General features: G+C 41.7%; 1 protein-coding gene across 2 annotated transcripts; it reads right to left on the reverse strand.

Annotated features, from left to right (window-relative positions):
- Positions 1 to 800: 800 nt before the first annotated feature.
- Positions 801 to 18,624, reverse strand: LOC308296139 (mothers against decapentaplegic homolog 2). 2 transcript variants are annotated; one of them, XM_080739292.1, is made up of 11 exons: positions 18,469 to 18,624; positions 16,751 to 17,176; positions 15,173 to 15,262; positions 14,737 to 14,930; positions 11,998 to 12,132; positions 11,345 to 11,407; positions 11,117 to 11,170; positions 10,670 to 10,882; positions 8,003 to 8,140; positions 3,958 to 4,102; positions 801 to 3,297 (listed from the first exon to the last, which is right to left on the reverse strand). In XM_080739292.1, exons 2-11 carry the CDS (start codon positions 16,990 to 16,992, stop codon positions 3,174 to 3,176), a joined length of 1,398 nt encoding a protein of 465 aa, XP_080595418.1. In that variant the 5' UTR covers positions 16,993 to 17,176; positions 18,469 to 18,624; the 3' UTR covers positions 801 to 3,173. The 2 variants fall into 2 exon arrangements, with proteins under 2 accessions (XP_080595418.1, XP_080595417.1); XM_080739291.1 differs by having other exon boundaries at positions 11,333 to 11,407.
- Between the last annotated feature and the right edge of the window lie 861 nt (positions 18,625 to 19,485).

Raw genomic sequence — 19,485 nt, forward strand, 5'->3', positions numbered from 1 at the left:
CTTAGTTCATTTTTGTATGCCCAACTCTGGCATTCCATCATTATAGCTGTTATAAAGATTTTCTTCATGTTCAAGTTATGTCCAAATCTTGAAAGTGCATTTGGGTCCCCATCCGGAATCAATGGGGGTACATTTATTATAGGCCTTGGGAATGCGACAAAAAACTAAAAGTTATTACTGAACTCAAGTCTCCATTGAGTAATCAATAGAAAAGTTATTTGGGGGGTGAACTACTCCTTGAACCCTATAGGCCTACTGTACTTCAGCTCGTCAAATATAGCTGATATTTTTATATTTGGTGACACCACAAACCCTGGTACAAGATTTTGACATAACTTTAGCATGAAAATCTTTGAATACCGGTAACTTATAACAGCTAAAATTACGGAATGCCAGAGTTAAAGTGTGTATAATTATAGTAGTGTCACCAGTTACATGTGATACCATTCAGTTGTTCTGCAAGCATCCATATTTGGGCATTGTGGTGTAGCCGTGACATCACTGGGTGACGATGCAGACTTCTGGGCTTTCAGATGCCGTGCCGATGTCACACACAGACGGACATGTTCTGGTACCAGTGGTAGTCAGTCAGGTGTCCATATTTGGACACAGCAGTGTCAGACATTGGTGGGAAAACCTAGAGGAAACCTGTGTTTTCTGTTAATTTACACATAGGGTGTTATATGAATTACTGAAATAGAAATGATTTAAGAAACAACTACTGGTCCTCATCCCATTCCACTATTAACCTGCGTGCATGCCTTTTAAAATAAGTATTTTAAATGGACACAAAGCCAGAATCATCATGAGAATAAAAATCTTTATTAGTGTTTTATGAAGTCTGCATAATATGCCACACGCCTGAGAAGCTTATGGTCAGAAAAAAAAACTGCTCTATCAATAACCGCCCTCTACTGGTAAAACAACTGCGACATCTACTGTACTGACTTGCTTTGCAAAAAGATTACTGTTAAATACACACATACTGTACTACTGTTATGTATATGTACGTCGTCTGGTCCACGTCAGATTTGTAATGCTTTTTTTTTTTTTTCTTTTCACATTCATATGTTGTAGGCCAAAGATAAAAGAATGTAACACTGGACCCTAAACACATGGTTCAGTCCCCCAAAATCCAAACTCACTAGGTGCACTTAAAGTACAATCACTAGTGCCGTAAGGTAAACAATGTATTACATCAATATAAAGGAGGTTGGGGAAGAAGAAAAAAAAAAGAAAAAAAAAAGGAAAAGAAAAACAGATGTAAAAAAAAAAAAAAAAATAAAAAAGAACACTTGCAACAGCCACGTAATGACGAGAATGGCATACTGCAAGCTAGTTTAAGTCTGTTTAACATACAGTATTTCATAGACAGGAACGAATACAATACACACATTTAAAACACAGGATGTCCCAGTGTGCAGACTCATTCGCTCTTCCTTTCTGGTATAAGATTCTGGAATACTGCCATGTTTCTGTAACATTTTAAAGCCAATTGTATCTGCTTCACCTTTACCCGCTTATCTAAGCACCAAAAGGCGTCAAAGAGGTCAAATGAGCCGTTATTCCATTAAACGTTTGTTTTTTTCTTTTATTTTTCTTTAAGTGAAGAGATGAATGACTATGAAAGTTCTCACAACATGCCTCTGGAATCATTAAAACCATAGGAAGGAAAGCAGATTTGGGGTTACAGGCAAATCAACCATTTTTGTGTACTTTAAATGCACCAGATTTATTTTTGAAAGATAAAAAGTAATAAGATAAAAAACAGGCTACATCATGTGGGGCAGTGATTTTTCTTACCAAGACAAAGGGCTTTCATTGGGAATTGGATTCAAGCTGAACCGTTTGAGTAAAACAGGAATGATCCATGGTCTCCATGTCACTTTAAAAACAGCTGTGGTCTTGAAAATATTACTTTAATAAAAAGTGAAGGACAGAAAATCTTAAGTATATTTATATATAAAAATACATGAGAATACAAAAAAGTAGCAAAAGAAAGGGGATATAGGTTAAAAACAATATAGAATGAAATTCATTGATGCCTTCAATTTCTCCCGGTGAGAGACTTTTTTTTTTTTTTTTTTTTTATCTTTTTTTAAGACGCTTCACCTCGGAGAGCTCCAGGACTCCCAGTGTCGTGTCAAAAAACTAAACGAAAAAGAAAGAAAACAAAAAAATCCTTTCTAACAGCTTGATATTTTCTGGTCCCTGCCCAGTGCACCCAGCAAACCTAGGCCCAAGTCTCATTAGCTTCTAAATCCACTTACTGTAAGGGGGTGCAAATCAAACCAACCTAGGACACGGGAGAGTGCCGTGTAATGACTAAGAAGTAAAACTACAGCCAGGCCAATTATAGCGGTTTGTTTAGGGTTTTCGCTGATTCTTTTCTTGCCAACATTCCTATTTGTCCATTAAGAGGTGTGTCTTATAACGACACACGTCAAAGAGTTGAAAAAATAAAATAAGGGAGAGGGGGTGAGGGGTTGTTTGGGCAATGGGTGAAATCATTTTGGGAATCAAATTTCGTAAAATACAATGTGGCGTTGTCTCCCTTAGAGGGGAACAGCCACCAAGGCCATCATTCTTAACCAAGCCAACTCCCCCCCAGACAAAAACATGGGTCCAAGTTTCCCAGAGAAAAGTAAACTTAGGTTCAGAACAATGGTTGGGGTGGACCAAAATAAATTTCATTTTAGCATTCAAGCTTGTGTTACTCATACAAGCAATATCCAATACTGAGAAACTATTCACAGATATTTTTGGTTATTTTCCCCCTGCTTCCTGGACTAAAAACCAATATACATTTCATTTGTACCACAAATAGATCTAATATTAAGGATTTGGGGAAAAGCAATTTAACAAGGTGCATGACATAGATGGGTAACAAAGTGCCAAATTCTATACTGAAAAGTCTATGTATTGTTGTGTATATATGCGCGCGTGTGTGTGTGTGTGTGTGTGTGTGTGTGTGTGTGTCTCCATACGTAAGCTTGAGAGTGTGAACGTGTAAAGTTAAAACTGGGAGTGGAACTGGGCCACAAATACTATGAAGTTATGTACAGAAATTCATTCTGTGGGGTTTCTATTTTTTCATGATAGGACTCACAAGTTTTAAGAATTCATGATCTTTGTAAATAGGCTGACGTTGTTTGGGTAGTTCCTCGAGCCATTTAGGACATACTGGAACAGCGCACAGACGGGGAGCCCATCTGGGTCAGAACCTTGTCCAGCCACTGCAAGGGTCCATTCAAATGCAGCTCAATCCAGCAAGGAGTGCTTGTGACAGTCTGCCGCCTGAGAGACAAAGAGATAGAGTGAGATAGAGTAAGTGTTGTTAGTTAGTGTTGTTAGTTACTTCTGCTGCCTGGGTGCTCCGGTTCACCCCATTCTTTGTAAAGAAGCTGGAGTGGATTTATTATTTTAATTCTTGAAAGAATATGTTTTTGCGAGTACATGTTAACATCTTCAGAGTCCATATGAATTATATCCATCATATTGACTTAACCCTTTAAAATCTGTAAACCGTCTGTCACTTTTAACCACTTTAAGCATCATTTTATACTTTGGATATTCAAAAATAACAGATATACATAGCTCGTGTCAGGTCACTTCATGCCACGCCATGAGCTTGTCAAGATTTCCTTTTTGTTAAAGAGGCAGATCTAAATGTGTGTGCATTTCTAACTCACATCTGTTTTCACTACTTTTGTGCGACAGCCTTGTACGATGAAGCAGGGTTTACTTTGCGAAAAAACATACAAATTTGAAACTTGGAGATACAAGGTTTCCGCCCGACAACGAGATATATACTGTATATAATTTTGAGGGTCTTTGAAAAGGAAAGGTTTGAGAACCACTGACATGCGTTTTTCAGAAAAGTTTAGAAGACCTTTTTTAGAATCGCCCACAGGTTTTAATGGGTTCACTCCTGCTCAGCATTGGGATGATGCTCACCTGTACTCCGCTCCCCAGCCTTTGACGAAGCTCATACGGATTGTGCACATCCTGGTGAGCTGGTAGACAGCTTCAAAGCCCTGGTTGACTGACTGAGCCAGCAGAGCAGCAAACTCTTGGTTGTTGAAGATCTTCAAGTTACAACCTTGGGGAACAGGGAGGGTCAGTGGGTCAGACATGGGTATCGCCTAATAAAAACATGTTTTTTTTATTGGCTCAAACTTGCATAACTAGCCCTTACCCGTTCAAAGATATGAGCTCCAAAATGATGTGCAGTGTGTGGGTTATGGGATGTGCACTGTGCATACAGTATATATGAGGGATGGAAAGTAACTTTAACTGGTGCTTGCATGATAATATGTAGGAGCATCAATGTAAGAAATACCCGTTTTGTTTAATGGCCACACACACACACACACACACACACACACACACACACACACACACAGCTGGTTAAACATTTTGCCTCATGCTAGATGCAGAATAGATGTGCCTCAAGCTAGATGCAGAATAGATAGTAGATACACCATAAAAATGCTAATATACAGCATACGATTTGTGAAAGTGACAAACGGGCTTCACAGTTATGTCACGTGTGTTCATATGCTAATGGTGATGCGATTTCAGATCAATTGCTCCAGCCACTGAGGAGAAACGCTGTTTCAGACAGACAGACAGACAGACAGACAGACAGACAGACAGACAGACAGACAGACAGACAGACAGACAGACAGACAGACAGACAGACAGACAGACAGACAGACAGACAGACAGTCACTCACTCACTCACTCACTCACTCACTCACTCACTCACTCACTCAGACATTCGCAAAATTATAGTATAGATGTGTTATATTCGGCGCAGGATGCATCCAAATGTATTATTTATAATTATACTATACTTTTATTATGTATCCAGAACATTATTTATTGTGTTATTCATTTAATTATCTTATACATTATAACTCCTCTGCTGTACATAATTTAAGCCAGTATTTTTCTTTCAGTGGTCCTTGAGGGGGTTCCAGCTAAATGATGGAGAGTTGGTAAACAAATGGATCCTTATATATCTTTAACTCTCTTTTTGGGAGGTCTGGGAGGTTAAATCTCATCAAATGGTGGTCCATGGCTCAAATGCTGAACACACACACACACACACACACACACACACACACACACACACACACACACACACACACACACACACACACACACACACACACACACACACACACACACACACACACACACACACACACACACACACACACACACACACACACACACACACACACACACACACACACACACACACACACACACACACACACACACACACACACTCTACAATGGTAGAGTGGTTATTTTTCATAGGCGAGACATCTCGCTCATAACTCAGTTAACTTGGATATATACATACTAGCCCTTACCCGTTCAAAGATATGAGCTCCAAAATGATGTGCAGTGTGTGGGTTATGGGATGTGCACTGTGCATACAGTATATGAGTGATGGAAAGTAACTTTAACTGGTGCTTGCATGATAATATGTAGGAGCATCAATGTAAGAAATACCCGTTTCGTTTAATGGCTAACCCCCCCCCCCCCCCCCCCCCCCCGCCCGCCCGCCCGCCTGCCCGCCTGCACACACACACACACACTCCCCCCCCCCCCCCCCCGTGTGTGTGTGTGTGTGTGTGGGTTTGTGTGTGATTGTGCATGGCCTGAACAACAGCGCCCCTCCCTTAACATGTGTGGTCACAAAAGGTACTGTAGGCTAAATAGATATAGATACACCATAAAAATGCTATTATACAGCATACGATTTGTGAAAGTGACAAACGGGCTTCACAGTTATGTCAGGTGTGTTCATATGCTGATGGTGATGCGATTTCAGATCAATTGCTCCAGCCACCGAGGAGAAACGCTGTTTCATACAGACAGACACTCACTCACTCAGACAGACATTCGCAAAATTATAGTATAGATATGCTACTACCGCTTTAAATAACTGCTGTCAACCAGCAGGTGTCATACTTGGCCGTTGTGACAATGAACACATTGTCAAAATCCAACCTTTCTTAAATGTAGTATAAGATTGTCTGCTGTGTGTCCAGAATACGGCTAGTTATGGAATTTCGATCAAATGCCGTCAAAATGAAAGCATCAATACTACTCTGTATCGAAAGGGGCATCCAAACCATTTGCACTGATTTTTTATATATGCACATTCATTTCCTGTGTTTGTACTTGCATCATTTGGGAACAAGTATCAAAATCGGTATCAACATTTCTTTTAAGATAATACCCAGCCCTTTCAGAACACTTCTCCTGGCAGACTAGATGTCCAATTGCCTCCAAATGTGGCAAAAAAAGAAAAGGTCATGCATCTGGTTTTTGAAACGCCTATTTGTTACATTTAGCTTTGTCAGCAGTAGTACACGAATATTCCATTTTTGCCCGGAAGTTCTGCAATCTCTGTTCACTCCATCGGCTCACAAACGCAGCACTTCTGACCCCTCATTGTTGCAACTCTTCTATCTCAATGGCGCTGGAATTGTATACATCGCATGTATCTAATACCCACCAGGATACAGTTAAGATCCACCCCGCGGAAGCTTCTGATTGGCTGAACCGGAGGTAGGGAGCGCTCTTTTGTATCCACTTGGACCGCACGGAGGTGCCGAAAGTCGCGGGGAGGACAAAGATTTACTATTATGTCCACAACGGCACATAACTTGGTAACGGCGCAGAGTAGGCTCATGCTACCGTCGCAACGCTCGACACGGCGACTCGCTCGCTACCTCTCGCTCGGCGGTGTCTCACGTGCTCATGGTCGCCTGAGACGGTGCGCCTCCGTCATCTCCACTAAAAACAAGCGCTCCTTTACAAGAACCTAACTGAACCCTGGTGGGTTGAGGATTCACACGCATACATCACTTGCCTGTATCCAGACCATACTCTCCGCCCCCATTTCATAGAGTGGACTGCTTCAGTCTTCAGTCTCATGCTAAAACATTGCTTTATTTTCATCAATATCCATCATACTTTGACATAATTTATCTTTCTTCTACTCTCATTACCTGGTAAGTAAAATGATTCCTTTACGACGGCCTAGGCCTAATTAACCCTCCGTGGTGCTCGGGTCTTGGGAGTGTTTTTAGCAGGTCTTTCAGTCCGAGTGTATCAAAAAGGCACCTGGGTCAAGGTGACGAAAGTCGGGGGGACGGAGATACACCTCAATCTAACCGTAACCTCAGTACAGTGGTGGAAAAAGTACTCACATATTTTACTTGAGTAAAAGTATCAATACTGCAATTTAGAAATACTATAGAAAATAGAAATACAAGTAAATGTCCAGAATTCAAAATGTACTTGAGTAAAAAGTATGAAAGTGTAGGCATCAAAATGTACTTAAGCAAGTACCAAATAGCAGATCTACAAGCTCAGCGACACGTTGTGTGCTTGTAGATCGCAGTATAAAATAGGGCTAAAGTGGTTTATGTATGTTTAAAATATTATAATTTATATCTACGGTGCAAAGTGCCGAAGCTGGTGAGAATGCCAACCTGGTGAATGTTAAACTGGTCGGACCAACGGTGCTTAACCCAGTTGCTTTTTTGATACACTCGGACTGAAAGACTCTCCCCTCCCGTCTTCAAACCATTTTGTCCAATTAGGGCAACCAGACTATAGTACTTGTCTGACTTTATTCCATCCATCTTTCCCTTCCTAGATAAACTTTATTTTGCCGCGCTACTCCTCCTAGTTTTGGTGGCTTCATCGGGAATCGATTCCTTGCATTTTGCTAAGAGATACGTTATATAGTTTAATTTATGTACATTTATTTGTGAATTTATTTTCTCCATTGACTTTAATTAAAATGTAAAAAAAAAACTCCCGGGAACGTTTGCTCCATTGTCTTAGTTGACAACTTTAAAATCTTGCTACAACACCACCAAGATTCTAAATCACCACCCAAGCCAAATTGTGAGCCAGAGAAATGCTATTCAGTGATTGTTACGTCAACTATTTTACAACCAGTTACCTGGAGGTATTTTGCAGACTGTTGCAGGGTGCCATCCATATCGCTGGTTGCAGTTTGGACTCTGGACAAAGATGGCGCTATCGCTCAAACATTCAGCAAATACTTCCCCGCCAATGTAATAAAGCCTTACTCCTCTTCCTGTGAACAAAAAAACAGAAATACACATCCCGTTTCACACAAAGGTTGAGCAAGGTGTGTTTTAACCCATTTAGGCCTAGAATTATTGAATGCTTTAACCAGTGAAAAATAGCAGATATACAAGCTCACAGCGCGGCGAGCTGAGCTTGTAGATCTGCTATTTTTGAAGAAAGTCGTGAAAATGTGTGCAAATCTTTGACTATATGTATTTTCAAAGTGAACGTTTGTAACTCAAATTTTGCTTCTGGGGTGTCCCTGGAACTAAATATTTTGAGATGGGGTCCGTGGCCAAATAAATATAATTTTGGGGGTCCTTCACATGAAAAGGTTTGAGAACCACTGACATAGTGGTCTCTCAAGAACAGACAAACTGAGCTCCATTTAAGTGAAAAGGACCTTTTCTTTGAAGATGGCCGGCCAGATTGCTGACATAGAAACATAGGTTTTTTTCAAAAAACCTTAGAAGGATTCAAAAGACAGATTTCTAAACCAGTGGTTCTCAACCTTTTCATGCCATGACCCCCCAAAATAATCATAATTGAACTGGTGGAAGGGAATTTGAACTGGGGTACAGGTGTACACTAACACGCATGGACCGTTCCGTGCCGTACCTGTGCGTGCACGGGAAAAGAATTCCGGCCACACGCTGTGGTACTGCGTTCTACAACCACTACACTACTGTCCATGTGACAAACTATGTTAGGGGGAAATATTTAACAATTGTATGTACTGTAACATTACATAAATGTAAGGTGCTAAAACTACCAAAGTAATTCAAGGGTGCCATGGATGAAAGTTGCATTTATAGGGGTGTCCCGAGCCTAAAAAGTTCTAGAAGTCTTCTAGAAACACTGTTCTAGAAGACTGTCAGCGTAATATACTGTTAGTGCCTGTTGAGATTGGCACATTTTCTGGGGCAACCTGCCAAGATCACACGTCACACGTGTCTTCTTTTTTTTTTAGTTTTTTACTCTCAAAAAAGTGCCTGCAATGTAGTGCATTTGAAACTATATTGCAGCGCAGTGCGTGCACATCATGGGGTGATCACTGCTTGCCTCCTGTGAATTTGTTTATTTTCTTTTTATTTCGTTTGCTGAGTGAGGTCAGCGGACAAAGTGATGTGAGTGAGATGAAAAAACCTGGGTGAAATCTGCCAATCTCATAAACTGAATGCATGTAAATGTACAATGCAAGGACTAAAGCCCTTTGCACACAAGCGCGTTTAACCGCACGGATAAAACGGATAATATAATTTTTTGAAAAGAAAACAATGATTCTCTACGACCTCATGCACACCGGCTTCGAATTAGCCGTGCGACGAGTGGCTGCCGCCGTGCGTTTTTTTCTCGATCGAAACCAGTTCGATTTGTGCGTCTTGTCGCATGCGGTAAAAAACTCATCACTCCTTTTATGACTCCTTTTTGGATCCGCAGCGCCGATTCCGCACAGCCTTGCACACCAAATCCAATGAGTTTTATTCATGCCGCAAACGAAAAAAACGCAACTGTCCTGTGTGTTTCAGAATGACCCACATGAAAAAACACTTAAGTGGAAGCTCATAATAAATCATTTAACATCTGAGCTTTTATTTTACTAGAGTTCGGGACGTGCATCTCTATGCCCATACTTGGAGATCTCAGTCCTTGTCACTATTATGTCAAGGTATGGAGATCACTGATATCAATATATGCCCATATATTTGGAACCCTCTCAAGGATTCCATATCCTTGGAACAACACATTTAGAACCACTGTCCTAAGTATCGGATCTTTACATGCCGGAATCAACCGATACACAAGTTATGGGTATCGGGAAGGAGAAGAAAAACATTTTTTATCTGTACTGTACATCTCTAACTCAAAGCCAGACGTGGACTGGCAGTCTGAAAGGTCAGAAATATTGAGGGCTTTTCAGTCCAGTCTCTTATTTTTCCCTCGTTTTGGCAGCCAACATCAAGTGAATATGTAGTGCATCTCTGTTACACAGAAAGAAACACAGCATCCCTAATTGAACTTGCCTGGCTTTGTTAAGCACAGTCACGAGTTAGGAATATATATAACGTGACCGAAGTTTCATTTCTGCAAATTGTATTTGTTGTTAGTTATGCCAAACTTGGAGCCTTACTTAAGTTGGTGACTCTAGTGGTCACTGCTTTGTAATTTCAGCTGTCATCAGAAGCAAAGGCTGCATGAAATAGGCATGTCCATAACCATAAACAAACCTTATACGCCCAATAGCCCATGCATAGGCATGTCACTATGACTCAGACCATAACAATAAACTAACCCGATATATAGGCCTTTATGGAGATCCATTTGTCTTGATATCTGATATGCCCATATGTGGTCACAGGAATATGGGACCAACCGGCTTCAAACTTGTCAATACCAGCATTTTAGGCAGCATCGGCAGCTTTTCCAATACTGGTGTCATTATCGGAAAATACTCTACTTTGAGTATATCACATAATGGTCCAGAGTCGTTTTCTACTTCTATATTCGCAGACATGTGAAGCCTGCCATTCATTACCTATGTGCCTCCGGGTCATCTCCACGGTGGCATTCCGGTTGACGTTGGACAGAAGGCCGAGGCAGAAGCGCTCCGAGTTGGAGGGGTCTGTGAAGCCATCCACCGTCAGTGAGGGCTGCGAGGCATGGAAGGTCTCTCCCACACGCTGGTTCAGCTCGTAATAGGCTATTGAGCACCAGAAAGCTGGCTCAGAGTAAGTCACCGGCTGTAGGTCTGAAACAGGACATTTTACAAGTTTATATCGTCCTTTTGCATTTTCTCCAAGGCATTATCAATTTTGTTTTCCACTATTACAAGCGATTATCATATTGACAATACTGCCAAGATTTCACTTGAACGCTTGCAGTTAGTCAGAACCTTAGTGTATGAACATGCAAAACATTCAGGAATCAGGAGACCACAAGGGGAGGTAAATGCAATCTCCCAAAGAAAGTGTGCAAATCTTACCCATGCTGTGATTAACAGGGGACAGGGTGCTGGGGGACAGCTCTGCTGGAGAACCTGACAGGGACAGAATACAAGAAGTTAACCATTGGAGCTGATTTATAGAGGATGCTTTACTGTGGGGCATAACGGGTTTATTCGAGCCAAATAATCTCGACTTGAAGGAAGAGTCTGAAAGGCAATGGGAATAACAGACAGGGAGTGTCTAATCTAGGGTACCTGTGTCCATACTTTGATTCATCTGTTGATCGCTTGCCTCCCCATCCTCACTGATGTAGCCTGGTGGGGGGGTTTCTAGAAGACAAAACACAACGTACTCACTGTGGCATCATTGTAACATATATAATAGATAAAGAACATTGTTAATGAACTTGATTGTTATTATTAGGGATGGTACTTAAGTACTACTAACCAACTAGTCTAAAAACAATGACAAACAAATATAAATATTTCCATGCCGAGCTCTCAATGGCCCCAACATACCTCCATCTCAAATAACCATGCATCACCGTTGTGCTCCCCTGCCACATAAGCTCCACTTTGCACATTTTGCAGCAAACTGTGTAACTTTAAAGACTTCAATGCAAAGTGCCCCCCCTACTTTACCCCCCCTACTTTAGACAATTTGGGGGACACGCATTTCAGTTGCTGCCGTCTCCACCGTCTATGTGGTCATCTTTTTTACCCTTTTCTTTCCTCCCAACTTAGTCACTATGCCAATTAACTCTCCAACCCCAAGCACCTAGACTCTGCGGTGGAGGACAGGTACGTTAGCCTTGTGCCACCCAAACACCCACGCAATTGTTCTTTTAGTGCATCATCACCCAACCTTTAATGTGATTAGTCAGAGAGTCATCCTAACCCCTGGAGGAAATTGGACAAACCTGGTATGTAGTTGTTAGGAGGTTCAATTCCTGCAGGAAAGTTTGTGTTCTCAGGTATGGAATGAGTGTAGTCATCAAGCGGTGGTAGCTCTGTCAGAACTTCTGAGTGTCTTGGCACGAGAACGGGAGGCAGCACTGCGGAATCAAATATTACAATGTTACAAACAAACAACAGTAAGAACGTCAAAGGTGAAGAACCACAGTGGCTCCTCTAATGTACAGTAACTGTTACACATCTTCCTGTGTCCCAACAATGATTGCTAATGCCAGCCTTACACCAAATTACTTTTCATGCAATTTGACTGTCACAGACAATTTTCCAATGTTGAAATAAAAGCACAGGAGTTTTGCTAGATTTGTTTTAACTTTTAATGCGCTTCATCATCTCGATTGTTTAGTGTATGGTGGTCATTACGTCATTAATGTTCTCATCTTGAGGATCCGATCAAATCAAGCAAGTTTAATCTCATTCAAGGTTTGTGTGATGTTCAATAACGTGTCGTGAGCATTGTCAACAACTAATTGGTGCACTCTCCAGCACCACATAGGAGCCAGCAAACGTGGATCTTTTCTGTGTAACAGACAGCCTACTTGCCAAAAAGCAACAGTCATGCCCTCCCTCTGCTACACATCAAAATCTGTAGTGTTGAGTGCAAAGATTGTAGCTTCCAGTTCAGCTCCACACTTTCAGAGCTCAATTACTCTGTATTTTAGTGTATTCCTACAATACTAAAAGCCAGCACACACTAGACACGTTAACTTGCCTGTAGATATAAGAGGGTATAAGACCCTTTTTTCTCCTTTAAAGTCTTCTTTAAAGTTTTATAGTGTATGGCAGATGTGAGAGGGTGTCAGACGCCAGTCTTTTAAGTCTTCCACTAGTGTATGGTAGATGTGAAAGGAGTCTATGCGGTAGGCATAATGTTTAACAAGATTATGTGGTGACATTGTTTTACTCAATGCACAAGTAATAAGTTAAGCATTCTAAGAGCACAACTTAGATGGACAACAGAGCGCAACAAGACGCCATACAAAAACAGAACCAAGTATCCTCAGCTTGCATCATTTCTATGGTATGTAATTATGAGCACAGATGAAGGGTTGCCACAGGACAAGGAGGTGTTCATGTGTGTTAAGTTTATGATTATGGTTGCAGTTGCTGTGAGAGGTCTCTTGTGGGGAGGAGGGAGAGAGAGAGAGACAGAATGCTGCTTTAGAGTACGTATGAAAATCCTTATGAAGCCATATACGGAACAGCGAACATTCCTCACTTTAGGCTAAATGTGAAAGGAGGTTCAGCTTTAGGACCTGGATTACAATCATTACAGGTAACCAAAACACCCAAAACATATTCTTGCGATCCTATAACAATAATTTTCCATTTCACATTATAGAGGACTTCTGACTTCTATGTGACACTGGGTGGTAAACAACAGGGTGTTTCAACCAGCGGGTAACATATCGTCACTGTCGGGCAGAAACCACGTATCTACAAGTTTCAAATGTGTAGGATTTTTCGTACAGTAAGGTCCTGTTTCATCATACAAGACTGTCGCACAAAAATATTGAAAACAGCAGAACTACAAGCACACAACGCCTCGCACCGCGAGGCGTTGTGTGCTTGTAGATCTGCTGTTTTCACTATCTTAAATCACTTTAAAATCATGAATACAAAACGAACGGTTTTGGACATACAAGGTTTCCACCCGACGACGACGATATGTTGGGCAAGTGGGTAGAGATGGATTGGATGGAAGGCAGCATCATTTAGAACTATGGCTACAATCAGCCGATATGAGACGCTTTGAAGTGACGGATAGAGAGAAGCAGAAAAAGATGTACAGAACATCTTTTTTCCCACTCATCAAAATGTCTACCATAAAATACAACCACCTTTTGATATTATTTACGATCCGTGTTAATTCATCTCAGAGGGTACAAGTGGAAACAAATGGGCTCTTCCACTTACGTACACTATCAGAGTTACAGACCCATAAGGGTTCATTTTGTTCCTAACAATCAATCACTTAGCTGGGAAACCCCTCAAGGAACCCTGGGGCTACACACTGTACACAGAATGCCATAAAACACCACTTTAAATCTACAATCCCTTATTTTTGTCTTTCTTTACAATTGCAACAATGTCAACAATGTCCGAACTACGATAAAAATGTCAGTGCATCTAGCATCTGGTCTGCTTCAAATAAGTTTACGGACATTGTCAACCACTAGGGTGTTTTACCCAACACCAGGGTCTACATTTCTCAAGAGAAGAGTAGGGAGATCATCCCCAAACCAACTGCAGATGTGTGTAGTAGCGTATTGTGTCAACATTCTCTTAAAAAATATATCTTTAAAGCCATCATACGGGCCATCCTGCTGGGGACAGAAACGTTCTGGTGCCTGTGAATGGCGTAATCAGTGGTTCCGTTGCTCACTTCCAGAACCACATAAATGGGTCTGGGATTTTTATGATTCCGGTTCCTCAACGAATCCCTCTTAACGGTCCGATTCCTTAATGGTTACCTTTAACGATTCATATATGGCATTCCAAATGGACCACTCTCAAGAGTTATAGTGGACCTTGAAATTAAAAAGTTTGAGAACCACCGGTATTGTAATTGTATAGCAAGACGTGGTATCCTAAAACGGTTCGAAACGTTGGATCGAGTTCCGAATCCCAACCCTACACAAACCGCTGCAGGTCTACAAAAGAAAAACTCTTAAATGGCAGCTCACCTGGGGTCTCCACCCTCTGGTAGTGGTAAGGATTGATGCACACCTCATCCTTCTTGAGGTGGAAGGCGTATTCACAGGCCTCGATGGCGCGTAGCTCATGGTGGCTGTGCAGGTCGGGCCATCGCCACAGGCGGCAGTAGATGACATGGGGAAGCCCCTTCCTGTGGGAGACCTGCAGGCGGCCGTCCAGGGATCTGATTTGGGGTAGCAACCATAAAGTGGCGGTGAGAGATTTGGGAGGCGAACAGGGAGCGAAATGTTGGATAAGATGTGTAAAAGTATAAAGCCAGAAGAGTCGAATAGGCGGGGTGACGAGAATGAGAAGCAAAAAAAAACACGCTTTCTCATTTTCCCCTCACCCGACACTGCAAAATGACAACTTTCCCACATCAAAGTTGTATGCAACACCATACAATAGGTTGAGGAGGATAGTCACCTGGTTTGGTCAGGGTAGCTGTATAGGCCTGAGGTATCCCACTGTTCTATCGTATTTGGAGTACTCAGTCCCCATATTTCAGAGCAATTGCTGTGCACAGAGAAAACAACAAAAACAAAACAAAAAAACAAATGATAAACATGGGACATGGATCATTCAGAAGTATCAGTATGGGTAATGTGAACATTAAAAGGCCTCTTTTATTGGAGTCTCAGGTAGAAAAAGACATCAAATTCATTTTCATCTGAGAAATGAAGGATGGGATACTTCAAATAAGAGAAGCCTTTTTTTGACAGAATTAAGGAGGGAGGGAAACAAAACATAAAATGGCATTCAGTAACACACAATGAGACTGTTGGTGAGACAAAGAACATTCTTAAACAATTGTGGCATTGTATTTAAATACAACTTTCTTTTTTTTTTTACTACAGCCGTGTATGTCGGTGAACTTATCTGGAGACGTTCAAACAAACACTGAAGACACTCAAAGGGAGAAAAGAAAGGGGGGCAACCTTGGAAAGAAACTACCTTTCCGTTTTCCAGCATTCTCAAAACTTCACAAGAAAATGGTCGGAAAACAAAAAACAAAAAATGGAATGAAGACGAATGACATAAGAGTTGCTTCTGAAGACCAGGACAACAATACTGTAGACTGCATTGGTTAACGCTTAAGACTATAGCATGTAATTTGCCATATTACTGAAGTGGGATCTCAACTACCCTTCAAAACCACTTTATCTTCGGTTCCTGACGGCATAGCAAACTATGTCGCAAGATGTGTTTCTAATACAACCGTACCTCTAAATGACAGCTGGTTACCAGCAAAGCTGCTAGGTTAACTCAACAGTCACAAACATAAATTCGGCCGGTTGTAATTTCCCACCCTAACAAAATGTGCAACTTCTCCCACCCTCTAAAAGGTGTGTAAATCCTTTACTACTCGAGTGAGATCTGCAAGGGAAAAGCATTTCATTCACATCGAGCCAGCCATCATTTCTGTACAAAAACAGGAGAACTCTCAGGCGATAACAACCAGGCGACTATCTATAGACATCCAAACAACTGACGTGGTTGTTGGCAGCTCATCAGTGAAGAACGAGACTGTTAACACACCATGTTCCCAGAGAACATGAGTCTAGGGCATCAAGGCTGACTGGCTGATAACATCCTCACTGACCCCGTGTAATGTCTGCCACCCATGAAAGGAATATATATATCAGCTTAACTGTCAGCACTGTGACTTTTCAGTTTTAATTCCCAGTAGACGTCTTATTTATTCCTAATGGGACATCGTTCTTTCCCCCCCGGATCACATACTTGAATAAAGCACATCTTCAGACCGATTTCACAATCTGAGTAGCTGTGGATGGAAACTGGGGTCTAGAATTGGCATTCCATGCTTCTGAACTACGTCTCAAACCAGAACGTTTGCATAAACATGTGAAACACACAGGTGACTCCAGTGCTAGACCAAAGTGGTGGCAGTCGAGTATGTAACATGAGCAGCTCTTGATGTGCATAAAACAAAACGTTCTCTTGTCCTTAACGTGGCCATTACTCCTCCATGGTGCGGCCTACCTGGGGATGGTGACACACTTGGTGTTGCAGTTCTGTGTGGTGATGGCTTTCTCCAGCTCATCGAGCTGGCCAGTCTTCTTCAGCTTCTTCACCAGGCTCTTCACTGCCTTTTCACACCACTTTTCCTCTTGGCCGTTCTGCTCTCCACTGCCTCCACCCGCTCCACCCGGCCCGCTGGCAGACTTCTTCCAGCCCAGCAGCCTCTTTACCACCGGGGGAGTGAAGGGCAGGATGGAGGACATCTTGGTCGGGAGGTGGTAGCTGAGGGTCTCTTCAGCCTGAGAGCTCAGAACACACTCGCGCACACACAGAAGCAGAGGGGACCTGGAGGCACAGATTTGGGCCCTTGCTCTGGGGTGGCCCCACTCTACTGACCCAAGGAGTCACAGGTTGGAAGCCAGGGCAAGCAGTTTAAGACAGAGAAACCTTTTGGAGAAAATCAAACACACAAAAAACAAACATACAATTACTAACAGATCCACAGTTAATAGCGGTCATATAGAGTAGCTACTAGACTGCTGCCAAGTTCAACATCACAATAATAAACACATGATTATTGTAAAAAGGAATGCTAATAATTGTCTAATGCAGAAGCAAAATAGTATTTGGTTTGCCACAGCAACACTGTAAACGTTTCATAAGTTGTTGTGGAAACTGGAGCATTCGGCAGTTGAACAGTCCACTTTCCTGGCTGTCACAAACAAGATTTTAACATGTAGCTAAGATGGCAAATATATTAAGCTGACCAACAGGGTGTGCCTGAGTGTGTTGTTGCATTCGTGAATACAGGCAAACAAGCACCATTTATAAGCTATCAATTATCTGAATTGAGAATCATAGCTCGTACTGGAAATCAATCGAATTGATTAGATTCACAAGAGTATTTATGACAGCTAACAGTTACAGTAGCTAGCTTCGTCCTGTGTGTGTGTGTATTAGCTGCAGGGCCGGCTGGCTATGGCTCAATATACTTCGCGGCGCGTGGTGTCGCGCAACCGAATATATATCAGATCTATAAGCTCACAACGCGTTGCAGCGGGGACGCGTTGTGCGCTTGCAGATCGTTTGTTTTTGTTGCGCGACACCGGCCGCACAACCAATTATATATCTCCGGCTGTAGGGGGGCCTTGCTTTGCTTTCACTTCACAAGCTAGCCGCTTGCACAGGCAATATAGTTGCAGAATAAACGCTGAAATACCATCATAAGTTATTATGTCTCCATGACATATACATTGACAATCATAAAAAAATAAGCTATCAATCAATAACCGAGTCGGCTTGCGGGGGGGTTCCTCTTCTATCTCTCCAGGCCAGCTAACGTTAGCGGAACGCAAAGCTAGCTTGTTATCAGAAATCCTTTTGTTGTGATCCCAGAAAAAAAAACTGCTTTGCGCAACAATCAACTCGCGCTACTTGGGCTAACTAAACGTTAGCTGGCAAAAACAAAGTCAGCTTCCCCACTATTAACACGGGGAAACCCAATATTTAGCAGCTTACAAATCACTTCTTCCATTTCAGCATAACCCGTTAGAATGTTCCCCAAAACCAAACATAATACACTTCCAAAAGCGGATAAAAAAACCCAGTTCACATCTTGAACTATTCCACTAAACTGAGTCCCCCCTCGCTAGCCGCTAGCTGCTAGCCTGCTACTTGCTAACACACAAAACAACACGCACCAAAGTCGTGAAAACAACCAAACGCATTGCAATAGTTACCCCAGTTATTAGCCTCCCGAATTCCACTTTTCGCAGAAGAGGACGTGCACAGCTCGACAGACGCCTTTCTGGCATGAAATACGCGAGCGGTTTTCTATGGCAGCAGGAATTATTTGACAAGGAGGCTTGTTGGCTTTTCTGAAGCTTGCTACTGTTGCTAGTTAGCCTCGTTAGGTGGACCCGGATTCATCAAACGACTTACACACGAACATGCTGGGCGCACATCAAGAATGTGAGTCCCGCCCTCGCTCAAAAGCGATTGGACAAAGCCGAAGCCGAACTGCGAAGAGGGACCCACCGGATTGGTTCGTTTGTCACGCCAATCCTTAATGTTTATTTGACAGCATGGTTTTGTATCTATGATCTGTCATCGGGGGAAATAGTTTGACTCCAAAGCAATTTCAAGCAGATTATCAATAATGTTTCCATTAATTATTTAACGTTTTAAAAGTGTCAAATATATATGTTTTTTATTCTGGTGACAAGAAGACAATTAACCCATTTAGTCCTAGAATTATTTATTGCTTTAACTATTGAAAAATAGCAGATGTACAGCTTGTAGAGCTTGTAGATCTGATTTTTTTTTTTTTTTTTTTTTTTTTTTGAAAGTCTTTGAATAGGATATCTTTTTAAAAGCGAACATTTGTAACTCAAAAAATTGCTTCTGAGTGGTCCCTGGAACAACATATTTTGAGATGGGGTCCGCGGCCAAATGCATGTAATTTTGGTGGTCTGGTTTGAGAAAGTTTGAGAACCACTGATTTAGAGGGATTTAGAAGACATTGCACAAATGTTCACGATTTATTTATTTATTGTTATAGCAGATCTACATACTCGCAGTGAGCTTGTTTATCTGCTATTTTTTAATAGTTAAAGCTTAAAATAATGGTTAAAGTGGCTCAAATCTAAGGCTCTCTTATTCTTCCCTCTAATGACTCTGTCATAACAGACACTGATGAACACCTGTCAAGCTTAATTGCTCTTCCCCAAATCATGAATCCAATTAGTGTAATTGGT

This window comes from Nannobrachium achirus, assembly GCF_963921795.1.
Source record: "Nannobrachium achirus genome assembly, chromosome: 12".
Taxonomy (NCBI): Eukaryota; Metazoa; Chordata; class Actinopteri; order Myctophiformes; family Myctophidae; genus Nannobrachium; species Nannobrachium achirus.